This window comes from Lissotriton helveticus, chromosome 6, assembly GCF_964261635.1.
Source record: "Lissotriton helveticus chromosome 6, aLisHel1.1, whole genome shotgun sequence".
Classification (NCBI taxonomy): Eukaryota; Metazoa; Chordata; class Amphibia; order Caudata; family Salamandridae; genus Lissotriton; species Lissotriton helveticus.
Window position 1 is genome coordinate 1,202,532,193 of NC_136067.1, and position 20,319 is coordinate 1,202,552,511.

The window sequence follows — 20,319 nt, forward strand, 5'->3', positions numbered from 1 at the left end:
ACTGAGGGAGGGCAGCAGTCATTGGGGGAGCCTGACTTGATACGGGCCGAGAGCTCTGACAGGGTGCTCGGGTTGAGGGCAGGGAGGTGGGTCAAGGACAGATGGTTTAGGGGAGAGGAATCCCCAGACCTTACAGGGGTGAGTGGAGGGATGGAGTTCTTGATGTTGGCTATTTTTTCGATAAAGAAGGAATTCAGAGCGTTACATGTCTCTAGTGTAGGAACCTGAGTCGGGAGTGTTCTGTCATCCGATGTGATATCATTCATGATTTTGAAGATTTCTTTAGATTTATTATGGGCTGAAAGGATTCTGTCAGAGACGTGAGTAGATTTGGCCAAGGATATTGCGCTTTTGTATTCTTAGCGGGCCACGATAAAGAGCGTTCTGTCGGTATCGGAGTAGTTGCGTCTCCAGTTCCGTTCTAACTGGCGTAGCTTCAGTTTCTGTACTTTAAGTGTACTAGAGAACCATCTGTGCGAATTACGGTGTCTAGCGCGTGGAAATTCAGTGAGAGGAGCAAACCGGTCACTGGCCGTTTGTAGCCATTTGGTGGTGTCCCCTTCCATTAACTCGACACTAGTGTCAGAGTCGGTGGTGGGGCGAGTGTTGGCCAGGAAGTCGAGGAAGCCTTGGGAGTCATAGGAGCTCCATTTGCGCGAAAGCCCACCTGCCAGAATAGGGGGCTTGACCCTGCCTCGGACTGAGATGGTCGCGTCGATAAGGTGGTGATCCGATCAAACGCAGGGGGAGATGACTGGGCGAGATAGTACTAGGTCGTGCGTCCAGATGTGGTCAAGGGTGTGGCCCTTAATGTGGGTGGGAGTCGTAATTTGTTGGGCCAGGTTGAGGCTGGTTAAGGCTTCGAATAATTCCGTAGCATGAGGACCAGCTTTGTCATCATTAAACCAGTAGTTGAAGTCGCCGAAAAGGGCGATTCTGGCGTAGTGCATCATGAGGTTTGCCATCTGTTCACTCAGGGAGATAGGGAACGAGGGCATGGATTGGGGGGCTGATATATAAGTATGAGCGTGAGGGCGCCAGCCTCAGTTTCTAGATTAATTACCAAGTTATCCACCTCTGGTAGATCAAGGGAGGCCGTGGTGATAAGTTTAAATTGTTTCTGTATGATGGCTGCCACCCCACCCCCAGGACGGCCTGATGAGCGGTTTGCATTGAGGATGTAATATTCTGGGGGGAGGGCTGCCAGGATGTCTGGGTGGTAGTCTGCAGTAAGCCAAGTCCCCGCAATTAATAGTACATCGGGTTTTTTAGTAGTGAGGAGGATAAATATGTCTAATTGGTGCTTTACCAAAGAGCATGTGTTGAGGTACAACACACGGAGGGATGTCTCACTCCTAGTAGGGCTGGCTTCACTCTTGCACCTATCAGGGGGGCTGAGCGCCCAGCGAGAGATGCCCGCGGAATTAATTTGCTCAGCTACGGCAGTGGAAAGTGGCGAGTGCGCGGATTGTAGCTCTCTAACGATGTTTGCAGGGTAGGAGAGCAGTCGCCCTGCGCCGCTGTCCCCAGGGCCCGGCCAGGCGCGGACGAGCGCAGTCGGGCTTGCCTTTGGCGCGCCTTCAGCGCGCTGCGGGCGCGCCCGCTGCGCTCCCATGCAAATGGCTGCATTTGGACCTAGTGTCCCGCCTTCAAGCTCCGCCCCTGGATGGCCGATTGGCTAAGGCCTGAGGGTAGAGAGCAAGGGGAGTGGTGACTGTGAGCAGGGGATCGCGATTCGGTAATACAAGTAAGTGAGGTGGTGAAAATAGTTTAAAAACACATAAGTTTAAGAACAGTCAATTTCTAATCAAATTGCTTCTAACGCGCAGCTTTTTAAATCAAGCAGCGCGGCAACAAGCACAATTGCCGGTTTGTAGCGAAAGGCCGGGTTTTAACTAGATTGGCGCAGAGTGGATCGGCATACAGTGGAGTTGCATGCAGATGAATAACGCAGAGTGAAGGGGTGTAGAGTAAAATATAGTAGACTGGAATAGCAGTGTGGAGTACTGTGAAGTATATTGGTGTACAGGGCAGTAGCGTACAGTGGAATATCATACAATGGAGTGGCGAAGAGTGGATTTGGGTAGAGTGGAGTGGTGTACACTGGAAAAAGCATAAAGTTTAGTGGCATAGAGTGTAGTGGGATACAATGGAATAGCTTATAGTGGATTGGCGTAGAGTGGGGTACAGTGGAGTGGTGTACCCTGTAGTGGCTCACAAGTGGAGTTATGTACAGTGCAGTGGCGTAGAGTGGAGTGGCCTGGAGTGTAGTTGTGTACACTGGAGTAGCAGAGTGTAGAGTCGAGTGGCATAGACTGGAGTAGGGTGTTGTGGTGTAGAGTGGGATAGCGTACAGTAGTGTGGAGAGGTGAACTGTTGAGTGTGGTAGAGTGTAGTGATCTACAGTGGAATAGCATAAAGTGGAGTAGGGTAGAGTGGGGTACATTAGAGTGGCATAGAATTGAATGGCATGCAGTGGAGGCCCATAGAGTAGAGTGAGGTACAATGTAAGAGTGTACAGTGAACTGCATACATTGGAGTGGCAGACAGTGAAGTGTCATTGAATTGAGGGGCATAGAGTGCTAATGGAGTGGGGAGAGCAGGTTATAGTAAAGTGGGGTACAGTGGAGTGGCAGATTGGAATAGCATACAGTAGAGCGGCGTCAAATCGAGTGGAGGGCAGTGTAGTGAGGTACAATATAGGGGTGTACAGTGGAATTGCATACTTTCAAATGGCGTAGAGTGGAGTGTGACAGAATGAAATGGCTTAGAGTGGAATAGCGCAGAGTTTAGTCGACAGGGAAGGGTCATACAGTGGAATAGCCCAGAGTGGAGTGGCATAGAATGGAGTGAGTAGTGTACAGTGGAGTATTGTGCATTGGAGTGACGTACAGAGGCGTAAACAGTAATGCCGTACAATGGAGTGTTGTAGAGTGTAATGGCATATACTGAATTGGCATACAGTGGAACAGCGTACAGCAGAATGGCGTAGACTACAATATCGTAGAATGAAGTGGCATAGATATTAATAGTGTACAGTGGAGTGGTGGACAGTGTAGTGATGTAGAGTGGAGTGAGGGAGAGTTGAGGAAGAGTTGGGGAAGAGTGGAGTGGGGAAGTGTGGAGTGGCATACAGTGGATCAGCATAGAGTGGAGTAGCATAGAGTGGAGAGACGGAGTGGCATACAGTGTAATAGGACTGAGCAAAATAGTGGAGGGCAAAGACTAGAGTGGCGTAGAGTGAAGCATGGTACTTGAAACAAACAAGCGTGAAAGTGGTCAATGGATGAACATGTAGTGTGCCAGGAATATAGATTAAAAGGTGTTAATGCAATTTTTTGGTAGAAGGTGTAAAGTAGTGTTAAAGTTTTAACTGTTTAAATACTTATTAATATATTGTGCGGCTTTAAATTTGCAGTATAAAATGGTACATGCTGATATGAAGACAGTTTCCTTTTGGCTAATGGCGTCTTTACAAAACTTAAAAGGCAGTTATGTAGCTTTTAGTATACTTTCACTGCATTCTGGGTTAGGACCTTATATCTAGGTAAGTAGTAGTTTTTATTGATGTTTCTTATGTACTACCATCTTATGAAAGTGATGATAGTTAGAGAAAGTTGTTTATAATTTTATTTATATTTTTACAGCTGTTTAGGGAGCACTATGCTTTTGTTTGTCATTTTTTAAAGTAGCACAATTAACTGCAAGTATTACCCTGGTACTCTGAAGAATTGTTTATGAAGATTTCAATATATTAAACATTTAAAATATACTGGCGTACACTATCTTTGTAAAATATAGTGTAGTACATTGCATTTCTAATTTGTTTACCAACTTTTTAGTAAGTACAGCAGTACTTCAGAGGAAGTATCTCAGTACTGCGTACAATTTCTTTTTGACATATTGAAACTTATATATATATTTACGTACCTACTACTACTTTAATAGACTGATAATAGGTAGTGAAAAAATATCTAACCTAATACCTATATCTAATTGTGTAACTCAGAACAAAACCCAAGTGTACTTAAAATAAACATGAATGCTTTTAACTGTTGTAAAGGCAGTCATTAGCCAATCACATAATACCTACGTGAAATTTCGAGAAAGTACTGTAACAACAGCTATCACTAAGTTAAAATGCCTTATAACTTAGAAGAACAAAAAAGTCTTACCTTAGTTACCTGTAGCACCCAAAGGGATCATCTACATACTATTATGTGTAATCCTGTCAAATTTCATTAAATCCATTCAGCCATTTTTGCACTATATTTGGATACAAAAGTCTACGGGAAATGCATTGGTGCAAAAATGCATTTTTGTGACCCCCTTTTAATTTGCACCCCCTCAAACAATCACAGAGAAACTTCCAATCCTCCATCAATGTAGAAATTATATAAATCTGGAAAGTTTTGTGGAGGTTCACGAAAAGGCGACAAAGTTATTAGCAAGCAAAAATCTGAGGATTTCCTATACCTGCCACTCTGTCAAAACAGAAGCCTTAGCATTTCCCTGTAATATCTGCGGTTCGTTCAAAGACAAATCGTATATGTATCGACAATTTTATAAACCTAAAATTTGATAATCATAATTGGGTAGTTACCCATTCATATCTTTTGAGAAAACCATTATATATTATATGTAAATGAACAAAAATAGTGTTCAACTGAAAGCAAAGTATATTGATCATCCGAAGTCCGATACATGATTTATTCCAGTATATCCTAAATTAAGAAAAAGAGGTTGTAAAAAGAACATGTACTATAGGATTGCTTCAATCTATCAGCAGCTTTCAATATAATCTACTCAAAAATCCAGCTACAGCGTGTCATAGTCTGCTTGTAAAATTACAGCTTGGACTATCAGCTTAACATGTGTAATATCAGAGAGTCCGACTCTCCTACCCTTTTACTTAATACCTCTCATGCTCTACATCTACAACTATCCGGAACCTATATATTTTACCTTTAGGAGAATGCGGAGCTCAGAAAATGAGAGGCATCTTTTCACCTCCTGTATATTAGCCATTGACAAAACTATGAACAGATTATTTTTAAAAAACGTAGTTTAAAAACTGGATATTCTGATATCTGGCAGTCAGTGCTATTGCAAGATAAGGAGAACCAGGCATGTCACTGTAGGTCGAAGTCTTGAACCTTTCAGGATGATAAAGAAAAGAGCAGTCCATTGGGATGCCGATCAGTCTTGTTCTCAAAAGGGCCTCCTTTCACTTAAACGTTCTCATGACGTCATTAACTACAGACACCAGAACGTGCAGAAATATGCACCAAGACTGTTATATCATATCACCTTATCCCAGAGGGCCCTGATATTTATTGCTGCAGCATCTAAAGAAGGTGTTACTAAGTACACATTTCCATTTTAAAGATGTCTTTACCAATTCTACTTTACTCTAAATGCAATTTTGTAATATTTGGCAAATTTCTCCAAACACACCTGCTTCTACTGACACTGTTTTGGTCTGTTGACAGTCTTTCGTCAGCTCAAAGCATTAAGGCAAGCCATTGTCAGTTCTGTGCTGTATGAATGACATATTTAATATGATAGGAAATGAAATAAGCTAGCTAGTGCTACACTAGATCCTCTGCAGTCAAGGCTATTCAAAAATCATCACATTGCTTAGTTCATGTATGTATATGTATAATAAAAACATCTACGTATAGTTGACTTACATTTCCTTTTGAGTGACCGTCTTGGTTAAAAATCTCCCTAACATCAGGCACCTGATGAGGCTTATTTTTCTTGCGCATGGTCTGAGAGAGCGTGTCAAGCCGTTTCCGCACTGCCTCAGACTGCGTCCGTGTTAAAGTGCTCAATAACACTATGCTTTCATTGGAATCACCAGCACATTCAGCAAAAAGGTTTGACAGACCAGCCTCCTTTAGCCACTCTTCCTCCAGCTCGCCCTCTGTATCAAAAGAAAAGACAACAAATTAGCACTAGGGTCCCGAAAATATTTTTTTGATTTTTGTCATCAAGCTGCATGTTGCAATTTTATCACTTGAATACCATGCTAGATTTATCAACATTGCGTTTCAAATTACATCCTTTTCATCCACAACTTTTTACACAAAATAAGGGCAAAATCATTCTAGATTAATTTAGAAAACTACATTCTTTAAAAGTGATCGCATTTCATTACATTGGCTATTAAAACTATGTGTAAAGAAGTTAAGTAACATTATCAAAAAGTAATACTACATTTCAGTAAAATACTTTGCATATCAACTGACTCAATGATTTTAAAAAAATCCAGGATTCCACCAAAACTCAGTCCATAGATGATACCGGATTTCTGCATATAGAAAGAAAGACAGCAGGGGAAAGGAAATTTTTGAACTTTATTATAAATATAATTTTTACTACATATGTATAAGGTAGGTTGATAGGTTCACTGTATACAAGAAAAGAAGATACCTTTAAGCAACAGATACGCTGTATAGGAAATTGGGGTCATTGGTTAAGAAGGGTTAAGCCCCACTCAGCAACAACCATAATCCTTGTCAGAGTGAACCACAAAAGTCAGGAATCTAAATTGGGCTTATCCCCTCTGGTAGGTTGCCACAAAGTAGTCAGGCTTAATTTAGAGGCAAACTGTAAAGTATTTATGCAGCACACAAACAGTAATAAAGTTAAAATGCAACCCAAGAAAAATCCTAATCCAATTTAGAAAAAATATAATACATTTTAATAAATAATAGGACTCTAACATGAATTCAATCCAACAGTAGAACTGAATTTATGAATGCTTAAAGTTTTTACTTCAAAATAGCACAAAAGAGATCAAACCACCAAATGAGATATCTGGTCTCACGAGACTGGAGCAAAAATGAAAAGTTAAGGCCAGCCACGATGGAGTGCAGGTTGGATACAAAAGGCTGATTGCGCCTGGTCTTAGCTTACCTTCACAGATGCAACTCAGGCTTCTCATAAAGAAACCACAAGGAATGACGATGAGTGGGGCAAAGTTTGGCCGCACCATCTACACGGCCAGTGGTTTGCCACTGGCGCCGCCTCCCTTTACAGCCCGCCCCACCCGTGGGGGGGTGGGGACGGCGGATGCCGGGAGTTCACACAGCGTCGGGGCCAGCTGGGACTTCAACAGGGCTTCCTGTCTCAGGCAAGTGTGTCGATTCCGGCACGAATGCTCCAAGTGCGGAAAAAGACATCCGGTGGTGCGCTGCTGGGAGGTGGGGGGAGGAGGCCCCGCACAGGGCCAACAACCGGCGACAGCGCCAGGTGGGGGGAGAGGGGGCGGCAGAGGGGGGGGGGGGAGTGCCCTGGGAAAAGGCTCGTACACCGGTTAGGCTAGACAGACTGGAACCTCTTTTGGCGGCTTATCCGCGGGCGGACGATGCGGCCGTGCTGCGTCGGGGTTTCAGGGAGGGTTTTCGGTTGGGTTACGAGGGTCCGCGGATCGCTCGGTGGGCGGAGAACCTGAAGTCCGTGAACGCGCACAGAGGTATCATCCGGGAGAAGCTTTTCAAAGAGGTGAAGGAAGGGAGGATGGTGAGGCCTTTTCAGGAGCCGCCTTTGCAGGATTTGATAATTTCACCGATTGGGGTGGTCCCGAAGAAGGAGCCGGGTCAATTTTGGCTAATTCAGCACCTCTCGTGGCCGGAGGGCACGTCAGTGAACGACTATATCTCGGCGGAGTTGGCGTCGGTGTCATACTCGTCCGTGGACGTTGAGAGGCGGTTGATGACGACGGCGGGTCAGGGCGCGCTCATGGCGAAATGCGATGTGAAGTCGGTGTTTCGGTTGTTGCCAGTACATCCGGCGGATCATCAGCTGCTGGGGATCCAGTTTGACGGCTGCATTTTCGTTGATAGAGCGCTTCCCATGGGGTGCTCCGTGTCGTGTGCGTTGTTTGAGAGTTTCAGCTCCTTCTTGCAGTGGGCTTTTTCCTGGCGCACAGGCTCTGAGGCGATGACGCATTACCTGGACGACTTCTTCCTGGTGGGTCGGACCAGTTCGACGGACTGCCAGCGGCAACTGGACAGTTTTACGGACTTGATGGTTTACCTTGGGGTGCCTTTGGCGCCAGAGAAGACGCAAGGTCCCAGCACGGTGCTGTCGTTCCTCGGGATAGAGCTCGACTCAGCTGCCATGGAAGCACGCCTACCGGAGGGAAAGCGGGTTGTGATGATGGACCTAGTGAAGGGCATGTTGGCCAGGCGCAAGGTGACGGTGCGAGAGGTGCAGGTGTTGCTGGGGCATTTGAACTTCGCGTGCCGCGTGCTGCGGGCGGGGCGGACTTTTTGTCGTCGACTGGGGTTGGCTTTGTCCGTGTTGCCGTTGCCGCATCACCACGTACGCCTGTCGGCGGGCTCGAGAGAGGACCTGAGCATGTGGCTGGCTTTCCTGGGACGGTTTAATGGGGTGCCCATGGCGCCCCCGGAGGACTGGGAGTGGGACGTTGCGATGTCGTTGGATGCGGCCGGGGTTGGAGGTTTCGGTCTGTACTGGGCCGGCAGATGGTGCGCGGAGCAATGGCCGGATCATTGGCAGGCGGGGGGCAGGAGCATTGCATTACTGGAGCTGTTCCCTTTGGTGGTGGCTGTGACAGTGTGGGCGCAAGAGTTGGCGCACAAGCGTGTTTTGTTCAGGGTGGACAATATGTCGGTGGTGCAGGTGGTGAATCGGCAGTCCGCACGGGAGCCTCAGGTACTGAAGTTGATGCGCGTCTTCGTCTTGAAGTGTTTGGAATATGATATTTTGTTCCAGGCGCAGCATGTGCCGGGAGTGGAGAATGACATTGCGGATGCTTTGTCTTGTTCACAGTGGCAGAGGTTCCATGGGCTAGCCACGGAGGCGGCTGCGGTCAAGACACAGGTGCCGGAGGAGCTTTGGTTGGTGGGAGAGCGCGTGTCTTTCAGTTGGTGAAGACGTCCCTGGCTGCGTCTACGTGGAAGAATTATGAGCAGGCTTGGCTGGAGTTGCTACGTTTTGGAGCGGTAAGGCAGCGCGGCAAATGGCGTCGAGAAGAGCAGGTGGTGCAGTACATGCTTGGGTTGATGGACAATGGGCTGGCAAGAGTGACGATTGCGGGGAAATTGGCGGGGGTGGCCTTCATGGGCAAGCTCTGGTGGGGTTATGCACCTTCGGCGGGAGAGTTGGGGGGGCGTCTGCTGGAAGGTTGGGAGAGGGAAAAGGGGGCACGGGTGCGGCAGAGACGGCCAATTACGGAGGCGATGTTGGTGGGCTTGGTGCGACGCTTACCGGAGGTGTGCAGGGACCAGACGGAGACGGTGTTGTTCTCCATGCTGATGTCGTGGATGTTTTTTGGAGCCTTCCGGGTGTCGGAGTTGGTGGGGGTGAAAGGTCGTCCGGGGGTGATATGGGGGGAGGTGGAGGTGCGTGGCCGGGAGGTGGCGGTGCGGCTGCGACGGTCAAAGACGGATCAGCGTGGGGAGGGTACTTGGGTGGTGTTGGGGCCTGGGGGGTCGGAGGCGGTGTGTCCGGCGGCATGGGGAAGACGGCTGGCGGACGGACAGGTGCAGGATGGTGCAGAGGTCTTTGGCAGGAAAGCGGGCGGTCGGGTGACGGCTGCCCAGTTGCTGTGGGTCCTGCGGCACGCCCTACGGTCTATGGGTGAGGATCCGAAGGCATTCGGGACGCATTCCTTTCGCATCGGGGCGGCGACGGAGGCGGCGCGTAAGGATTGGGGGAAGGAAGAGATTAAGAGGCTGGGTCGCTGGAAATCGGATTGCTATAAGACTTAAGCCAGTATGCGGGGGTTAGGTGTGGAATAGACTGACATGTTAGGCCTGTTGCTTACATATGTATCTTTGCAGGTGCAGTGGCGGGGCCTACTGCGGCAGCGATGAGCATATACGTGGTGGGCCATTCCTTTGTTAAGAGAGCGGAGAGGGCCCAATGGGAGAAACACAGGACCCTCAATTTGGAATTGGACGTGTAGTTGTTTAGGTGTCATTGGAAGGGAAAAGGTGGCATGCGTTGGCATGAGTTGGTGCCGGTTTTGAACAATGTTGTGCGGGGGGGGGGGGTTTGTCTGGAGGTGTTAGTCATACATTTGGGTGAAAATGATTTGGTGCAAGGTAAGGGACGGGCACTGGTGAAACAAATGAAGAGGGATTTGCTGGAGATTAGGAGTAAGTGGGCGGGGGTTACGTTATTTGGTCCAAATTCATCCCCAGGAGGTGCTGGAGAGGGGCGGAGAGGCCAGGGGCCATTGACAGGACTCGGAGGAAGATTAACAGGGAGATGCAGACCTTTTGTGAGAAGGAAGGGATGGGTAGAATGGAGCACCCGGAGCTGAGATATGGGGCGACATACTTTTACATGGAAGATGGAGTGCATTTATCGAGATATGGGATGGAGCTCTATATTGTACAGCTGAAGGAGGCAGTAGACCGGGCAGTGGGGGTGCGCAGGTATCCAAAGGTGCAGGGGCCCTAGGGGGGGGGGTCGACAGCCGTATGGGGCTTTCGAATGGCATTTTTTCCGAGGTAGAGGGTGGGGGGGGGGGTAGGATAGGAGGAATGAGTTGTCCTGGATAGAGGGGGGGAGTGTACATAGGGCAGGTGTTTAAACAGTTGAGGCAGGCGTTTTGGTACTTGGTACTTATGTTTATGTTGTTGACAGGGGAACTGTTTAGGGGTGGGGGTGTTGGTCAGGTATGTGTATATTTAGTTAGGCCTAGTTTTGTACGGCAAAGGCCAAGGTTGTGGTATGTTTTCAGGATGCACCTGTTTCCCAATAAAGCGGCCTTTATCACACCTTATATTGCCTCCAGTCGGTCCTTCCCCTCCCAGTCTCCCGATGGGCCCCAATGGGGCTTTGCGGGGGGTGGCCGACCGGAGGGAGGATCGCCCCCCGGGGAATTTGAGGCCCCGGGAGGTAGGGTGGGGGGAAGGAATAGGCTGGGGGACAGGAAGCGGGATTGGGCTGGTTGGGCTGGTCAGGGGGATTTGGGCTGCCTTTGGGCTCCTTTTGGGCGGGGGGCTATAAGACCGGCCATTTTGGGTCACTGTGCACCATTTCGTGGGACAGTGTCCCAGCAGCCGAGGGGCAGAAAAATTGTTGTCCTGCCCGCCCTCCCTTATTTTCTGTTTGTGGGGTGCTGGGAAAGGGGGGTCTCTCCTTGGGTCCAGACGGGTTGGTGGTGGAAGGGGTTTTGTTGGGAGCAGGTGCTTTCTTTGGTCAGGATGGTGGAGTTGATGTCGCTGGGAGCAGGTGCTGGAAAGTTGTTACTAGGGTGGTGTTTTTTCCTAGGTAGAGGGGGGGGGTAGGATAGGAGGAATGAGTTGTCCTGGATAGAGGGGGGGAGTGTACATAGGGCAGGTGTTTAAACAGTTGAGGCAGGCGTTTTGGTACTTGGTACTTATGTTTATGTTGTTAACGGGGGAACTGTTTAGGGGTGGGGGGGAGTTGGTCAGGTATGTGTATATTTAGTTAGGCCTAGTTTTGTACGGCAAAGGCCTAGGTTGTGGTATGTTTTCAGGATGCACCTGTTTCCCAATAAAGCGGCCTTTATCACACCTTATATTGCCTCCAGTCGGTCCTTCCCCTCCCCGTCTCCCGATGGGCCCCAAACAATTGGTGTCCTTACATTGGGTCCAGTGGATGATGATATGGGTAATCTGGAAACAATCAAGGGGGAATACATTTGTCTTTTTTATGGGTTAGGTTCCAAGTTACCGTCAGGGCTTCCACTGTTGCCTGGAACTTGAATGGGTGCTTTCCCCACTGTACTTTAGCTTCTTGTGGGTTATTTCTTCAGCAACTGAAGTTCAAGATATTTTTTCTGATGGTAATCACAAGATTTGTAGAATCTGGGTTTTGGAAGTATAGTTCTCCACATTTGACTGGTTTATTCCTCAACCTTTGGCCAAGATCTGTTCTCTTCCCTTAATATAAAGCAATATATACATTCCAAGACAAGAAAGAACTCATTGGGCAGCCCTCTGGAGGTTTGGTAGCCCTAGTATCAATAGTTATAGCATCGGAAGTAAAACAGCTGCACTCTAGATGTAATTGGGCATAGAGATCCAAAACATATCTGCATCACAATTCGGCCCATATGACACAACTCATTGTTCTGGATGTGTATATGTATGGAAGATTAAAATCGCACATTGAGCAAGAATGTGAATATTTCATTGAAGATATCAAGAGTTTTATGCTTGACAACGGTAGTGGGGTGAATGTTGATAAGTGGTGATTTTAATTAAACAATCTGTTCAGATACCAAATTGTATAATGAATCACAAGATATATAGAATATAATACTATAACAGAGGCCATTTTTCCAGCCACAAGCTACTCCATGACAGACACGAAATGGCGGGAAGTGATGGATACATTGGGGCTACTTTGCTTGAATGGGCGCTTTCCAGTAGATTCACCAGCATGCCAAATCATTTGGACAGGAGCACCAAAGTTTTCGATTGATTATATTTGTATGCCCACTTGGTCATCTAGACAGTGCTGACATTCCAAGTACTTATGATAAATGGAAGTGATCACTGGCCTTTGCAAGCTTGTCTACAATTGGAGGTCATGAGGAATTGGGATAAGATAACAATAATAGATGTTAGCTGCCCAAGAAGGGTTTCAACTAGAATAGAGAAGGGGGAGTTGTACCTGCTTGCTAGTGGGAGCATGTTGGAAAGTGATTACCATTTCTCACCTGGTAGATCTTCTTAGTCGACTGAGAGGCAGAATGGTGTAGACATTCAAATAAACAATTTACAGATTGTGTAAACCATTAGACCACACAAGAAAGACCAGGAATATGTAACTAAAGCGAAGTGGGTTTATTACATTAATCATTACAGTAAATGCAAAAATCGTTATAACAGTAAAGAATTTATGAGCAGCAAATTAAGGCATTGAAGCAAATTCTGACTCGATAGCATAGAGCATACAATAAATGCAGTCAGAGCAATAAAGCTGCCAAGAATTAGGAATTTGTGTTCCTTTAAGAAACTCCTCTCCTCTTTCGTAAAATGAATGGGTTTCTAAATTGAAATGTCTCAAAGAAATCGCAAAAGAAGGAAAGTGTCAGCATAATGAAGATTTCAGTAGAAATTTAAGACGGCACAAGTGTTTAGCATGAAACCACACTCTTGCACGAAAAAAAGCAGGCAATGAGGCCTGCACCTCTCGAAATCCAAAGGGATCTCTCCAAACTCTAACAGTGCATATATTAATTAAAACACAGATACTCCAACCTCAGCCACATCTCTTTCCACCCTTCCAAGGAATAATGGAATTCAATTTCACATTGAGAAATGGCCACAACTCCACACTTTCGCATCCCACATAGCAGCCACAGTAACCTTGGGAAGCCCTCTGTTCCTGCTACCTGATGAATAGGAGACTTCTTCAGCTCGTTAGTTCCTCACACTCTTGCCAAGATTTCCTCTCTCAGCCTCACTATCAATAATACAACAATACTCCTTTCTCTAGCTGTGAAATCATGAGAGTGCACCTGCAAAAGGAAAAAAACACAGGGCAAGCAAAATGCATTTCAGAATTAAGGCCTTTAGTTAAGCTAACTTAGGGGCCTATTAGGATGGCGGACGGACCTGCGTCCGTCCGCCACCCCCGAGGTGGAGGGACCGTCCACAGGGGCAGCGGCAGTCCCTCCAGTGCAATTAGGATGTGACCGCCACCCTGGCGGTCACATCCTGTATCTTTAACCTTGCGGCGGGTACTGCTTGAAGCAGCACCCGCCGCAAGGTTAAAAATGCATGTTTAACATTTACATGCACAAAGCAGCAGGCACCGCCCGGTGCCTGCCGCTTTGTGCATGTAAATGCTGGGGGGGTACCATAGGTACCCCCCATGTGCACTCTCCACCCCCCGACACCCTGGGGGCCCGCAATGGGCCCCCAATCGCCAAAGACCACATGCTTTTCCACGGCGGAAAACCCACCGTGGAAAAGCATGTTTCCCCATGCATCCTAATATGGCTGGCGGTGTCTGATAGACACCGCTACCATATTAGAGCTTTTCCGCCGCGGGACCACGGCGGAAAAGCGGCGGACGGTCTCCCCGTCCGCAGATGACCCCCCTGCCATCCTAATCTAGCGGGGGGTCTTTTCTCTCACTGCAGCGGTGAATCCGAATCCTCCGGGCCGGCGGTGGCTTCCGCAGGCCCGGAGGATGCAGATTCACCGCAATTCTAATCGGGCCCTTAGTCAGGCATTTCAATGTGTACTTTGAATACATGAGCATAGATGCACATATAACTTCAAAAATAACTGAAACAGGAATAAAAGAGTTCATGGCTAAGTATGCAATGTGCTTCAAATAAATGCAATAAGACCTGAGACATATGTGTAAATATAAATGTCAACTACATGTTTTCATGATTAAGCTAAACATTAATGTGCGCATGTTTATGGGTTTCTAGTTTCCTAAAGTGAATACACTTCAGTAGTACATTTGAATGCTTCACTTCATGTTAATAAAGTTAGGCACAGAGGCACCCAGTATATTTTGCCAAGTATATGTAAAAACAGCGTTTCTGTGACTTATAAGGGTGGAGCTAAAATGACACAGCTCCGTTAGCCTCTAGATACAGTGGGAAATCGAGGATAAAAAAAAATAGATAACTCCGAGATAGTGGATTGGTTTATGAATCTAACTAAAGAAGTCATACATTGCATAAAAATAAAACAAACAAGATCAATAAGGCACTGTCAAAAGACCTTAAGAGGCCATCTTGATAAAAAAGGATGGTACTATGTAGAATTCAAAAACCAAAAATCAAGTCAAGGTCTCTTGAAAGATTGAGGAGAAGAGGGCAGGCTGAACAAATGGAAAGAAAAATATGTAGTCTACGGCAGATGTATAAAAACCACTAAAGGAGAAAAAACAGAAATGCTATAATTCAAGTTGGGATGAAATGCAACAAGCAATATAGGCTAAAGACACAAAAACAATCTGGCAATCGGTGCACATTGAGCTGGTAAACAGCCAGCATAATGTTCCGTGCCTAGTATCAAAACCAGTGTAGGTAGAGTATTTAGAATCTATCTATGCAGGTGGAAATGTAGGGTCCTCATGAAATATGTTTAATGTGAATAAGGCGCTTCTGTTAAAACTGATGGTGGACTTCATAAAGAAGTCATCAAAGGGCTCTCTTTGATGAGAGCAAACAGGCCAGTTAATCTCCCAGTGAGAACGATAAAGATAAATTTTAGCTGGTGGAATAGGGTTTTTTAAATGCTGTTCAAAGCATTAACTCTAAATGGAGTAGTACCCCAAAGCTGCAAGGGCTCAATCATCAACCCCTTTCTTAACAAAGGTTTGTCCTCAGATCCTAAGAATTATAAACAAATTAGTCTGATGGATGCCGGGGCAAAAGTCTATGGGTAAATTGTCCTGAGAGAGTTTAAGGAATAGTTAGATGAGAATGCCTGCCCGCCAAATTTATAAATTACCACTAAACAGGCGGTCATTTATAATGCATTGAAAGGGACTACCATCATGGCAGTTCCTGACAATGCTTTTCACAGTTTGGTGCAGGGCCGTACTGCATGACGCAGCCCTGCACCAATCAATTTTCTTTTTGATTTTCCAAAAGAAAATCTCGAAATGGTAATGCTCCCCTTGTCATGGGACTCATCTCCCCTGGTGAGAGGGAGCATTATTAGCATTTTACTGTACCTCACCTACAGGGTTTGCTGACGGTGAAGGACAGTAAAAAAAAATGGCTATATGTCCTCCCATCCTGATTGGGTAGGTGGACATATAGCCATTTTTCTGACCAGACAGCCCTTACTCCGAAGATGTGTGGTTATGGTGGTTATGGAGTATTCACGCCGTAGCCAAACATATGGTCCCACCACATTTAAATCAGGTGAGTGGACTATTATGTTGGCGGTAAGGATACTCTCTCGCCGTTGTGACAGAGCATCCTTACCGCCAACATATAAATGAGGTTCTAAGTTCCTATATGGATCTGAAATGTTATTTCTACGTGGTATGCTCAATTGTGAAAATATTGAAGGGCAATGTTTTTATTGAACCACTCAGTTCAATTTCAAATATCATTCAACTCAAATAGAGTGCGAAAACTGCCTGCCCAATAAAGCAAACATTTCCAGAGCAACACACGTTTTCTTTCATTTGATCATTATTAAAGATCAGCTGACTGTTCTAAAGTCTGCTAGAAAGGAGGATGCGCTGTTTGAATTTTTAGAACTCTTCTGTGGCCTCTAAGAGTATTTTGAAAGGCATAAATGAGTGTCCTTTTCCATCAGAGCATTTAGGTCCCTTCTTTTTCAAGCTGGGCAAAAAGTAAAGGAAGGAATACACTCTCCCTAATTACAAATACATCAATTAAAGGGATTCTCTAAGCAGGGCTTTAAGTAGGCAGGGTCTCACCGGGTCTGAGCACCCGCAGTTTTTTAAAGAGGGCCTCGAAACGGGTCTATATCGGGCTCTGTTTTGTGCCCTGGCACAGGCGGTCCGTTTTTCACAGACTGCAGTGACAGCAGGCACATCGATGTGTGCTGCTCACACTGCTCACTTCTCACTAGTGGAGATGTTACGGCATGACGTCATGCCAGGGGTGTGTTTTTTGGAATAAGGGTAATCCTTTCCAGAAAGTCATTTACTCTCTGGATTTCCCTTCTCCTTTTGAAGCTCAGGAGCAACAACATTGTCATTGGTGTCACAAGGGCTTTAAGTGGAAGCTTTTTTAATATTATATACAAGCCTTAGTTGCTCCTTATTTATCTTATAAATACGCTGGACTTAATGACTGTGACTCCACCTGTGCTATTGTCCCTTTCACTCTTTTTGGGCCTTCATGATGTACTGTTCCTCCACTGCCGGTCTGCCAGAATTTACCTGCTTCCCAGCCCCTTGTTTCAACTCCCCTGCCCCTTTTCCACCATCCTCTATTGGGATGTGTTATTCTATGTTTGACTATGCTACTGTATCTAATGTAACTATGCAAAACTGTTATTTTTATTCTTCCTGACCGATGAGACCTGAGCTACATGGCTGATGCCCGGTGGAGCTGCTAGACAGCTATAGAGGAGATTGGCCTGGGCTCACCCTCTCGACCATCACCTACCCAGCCGGACATTGGGCACATTTCTTCTCGTCTCCCTGCTCTGTCTCCTTTCCTTCCCCTCCCTTCTACGATTTACCGTAACATTGTCTTTTTTTTTTACCTGTGCTTTACTATTCTCTTGTAACGGATGTAATATGTAACTCATAACGCAATGATCCTTATGTAAAGCGCTCTGATACCTCCGGGTCTAGCCCACGCTATATAAAACTTGTCAAATAAATAAACAACTATTGAGAAAGCCAATAGTCCTGACTTTTTGTAGGTATGATTTTACTTGTTGATCACATCTCTGGATGCAATGACAGAAACAGCAAAATACAAGTTGGCGGCACACTATGCTAAGCACAGTTTTTTATCTTATGTGTTTTTAAGCCACGCCCCTAATTACATTGACCAAACTCCTTTGGAGACCCTCTAGATTTTTCATCCGACTTAAAGCCCGTACTCTAAGTCAATTGTATCAAGGAAAAAACCTTGGTGGACAGGCAGTGACTAACTGGTGAGAGAAACACCATGCTCAGCTTGGCTGCCTCGAATTTGTCAAGTAGTCCTTTATAACAATGTTATCAGTTAACTAACTATACTGGGAAAAGAAAAACCATAAGACTAAAACCATGATTGCTGCATATTTTCAATTCAACAAAGAATACAATTTTCGCCATTTCAAAACCCCAGAGTGGAAAGATGCAGACTATCCTTCTAAAAGTGCAATGATGCTTTGTCAGTATTAGTGGTGTGGGTAAAAGAAAAGATAAGCCCCAAGGCAAATTTCTGCCTCACCAACCACTACTGCAAGACTTCCTGGACCAGTTGCAACACCCAAGTTATTTCCTTTTAACACTAAGAACTCTGCTTCTATGAACAAGAGAGTCTCTCTCCACAGTCACCCCAGATTCAGTCAATCACGGGGTACAACGGAGCACATACGTTCTGCAAAAACTGCAGAACAAGAACTAGGCGAGTGTAAATTAGAGAGGAGATGACATTCCACAAGGCAAACAAACATTAACAATGCACAAGAATCATTCTTCGTCACCCTTTCACCTTCTTGTCTCTGCAAATTTATTGCAGAGACTGCTTTAGGATAAAAACAGGTGAAAGTGACAAAAATTCTTCTTCATCCCGATTACTGTATGAAATACTGAACCGCATCTGTCCTAACTGTGCCCCAAAAAATCAACAGTAGTGCGAGAGCATTACATGAGAGTTCAACTGGTTGGTGCAAAATGGAACATCTTCCCCATATTAGCTTGCATCAGAGATTGAAAGGGAGAGTGGAACAATAAATCATTGTAGCAGGGGTGGAGTCTAGTCGCTGTTAAAGATAGCCGCCTTAAAATGATGCTCCAGCGGCCCGTGAGGAGAAACAGGGATCTGAAACAGTATTGAATGCCTGCTTTGTGAGGGCGCATTGGGGGACCATCTGCAGGATTGCCCCAATCTGGCACGCCTGAACATCACGGAGCCTGGAGTTCACGTAGTGAAGGCTGCCGCTGACCTGCGGTGGCAGAGAGTACCAAGCTCGTAGGAGGGGCTTCCACATCCATAGCTGCCATCTCCCATACTTACCTACTGCCATCCTCGGTTAGGGCCGCAAGCCAGATGATCAATCAGGGGCTCGGCACATCCGTCCATTCAGCCACCCCCTCTACTGCTGTATGCTATTACTGTAGGGTCCTGCCCTGGGAGGATTCATAATGTGCCAGCGGGGAGCGTGGTGTACTTCGACCCATTACGGGAGGAGAAAGCCGGTCCCCCCACACAAACACCGCCTCTGTCCCATTGGGACCAGACTAACCTGAGCGCTGCAGGTGGTGGAGCATGGAAGGAGGGCCCAACATGTCTCTTCAGGCCAAAACTATTCTTACTGGGTCCATGCTAGTACCTTTCCTTCTTCATCCTTGTACCTAGGCCCTGAGACCATGTATGGCAGCTTACACCATGGTCCTTGTAGGCCCAACAGCGTATGCTTAGTGGGACAACCAGAGACTCTCTTTCAAATGCCTCTCGTTGGCTGCAACTAGCGGGCCATGTATGTTCATCAGTTTGACAACTCCTTCAAATGCTTCTAGTGTGCCTAGCAAAATACGCCTTGTCCACCAATTGGACGTGAGGGTGGCAGGAGTACTTTAGGGCTGCATAGACGGATCCTTGTATGCGATGGATATGATTATCCTTGCTATCACCCACTGTGCACTCTGCCTTCCTCCTCTCGCCCTGCGATGGCCTCAGGCAAGTTTTCCAGACAACTGTATTTTACAGAGGAGTTTGGGGGGGGCATACTGACATTAATTGCACCCGCACCACAGGAGACAGCCAGGGAAGTGATCCTCAGGGAGATAGCTGCAATAGGGATAATACTTGGTACAATGGATTCCGAAAGTCAGACCTTGCAACCGATGTGCATTTATCCAGACAAGTTGCAGTCTTCAATGAGAAGGTAGACAGTATTGAAATGAGAGTGTCGGTGCTTGATGATAGGCTGGAACATGCTGAGGTCTGGGACTCAGATATTTGGCACCTCTGGAGCAAAGTTATGGATTTGGAGGCTAGATCCCAAAGGTATATTATCTGCCTCTATGGAATGTCTAAGACTGTGGAAAAGGACGATACCAAGGACTTCTTTGGAGAACTCCTCCCATACCATTGGGGAATGACTTTCACGTCACCCTTTAAGTTCCAGCTGGCACACAGAATATAAGCCAACAGCTATGGACCGAGTGTGCCCAACTATAGCTTTCCTCCTACATAAGAGCCTGCTTAATCATGGCCTTTTGGAACCAACTAGAAAGGACAGGAAATCTAAAGACATCCATGACTCAGCAGATCAGTTGAACTTCCTTGAGGAAATGGAAACTGCTTTGTCTCAAACTTTTGAAGTCCCCTTCACCAGAGGGACAGGAAACCACAAGACCGACATGGCAGATCTCAGGACTGATTTACACGAAGCTGCCAGAGGGAGAAATTGTAGAGGCATTCACATTAAACGCGGGCTGGGATAAGTCCAGATCACCAATGTAGCCTGCTGTGTCCTCTGGTGATAGCACAAAGCCTTAATGTTTTCTCACCACAGCCTGTGTGCACAATAGTGACGGGGTGGGTATGGAATCTGATGTGCCATGTAACATTCACTGTCGTTTGTTCCTATTCTTGGCCACCCTGCTTTTTCACTTGCTACTCCATATGCTCCTTGTTTCTCACGCTTGTTGTTTGACACAGAAGTTTCTCTTGCAGAT

At 46.3% G+C, this 20,319-nt stretch overlaps 1 protein-coding gene across 3 annotated transcripts in view; it reads right to left on the minus strand.

Annotated features, from left to right (window-relative positions):
* Positions 1-20,319, minus strand: part of ARHGAP18 (Rho GTPase activating protein 18) — an 843,873-nt gene that overhangs the window by 511,772 nt on the left and 311,782 nt on the right. For all 3 annotated transcript variants that reach the window (XM_078648922.1, XM_078648923.1, XM_078648924.1), the window contains one exon: positions 5,694-5,929. In XM_078648922.1, the coding sequence (XP_078505048.1) occupies positions 5,694-5,929 (236 nt within the window). The remainder of the gene's footprint in view (positions 1-5,693; positions 5,930-20,319) is intronic.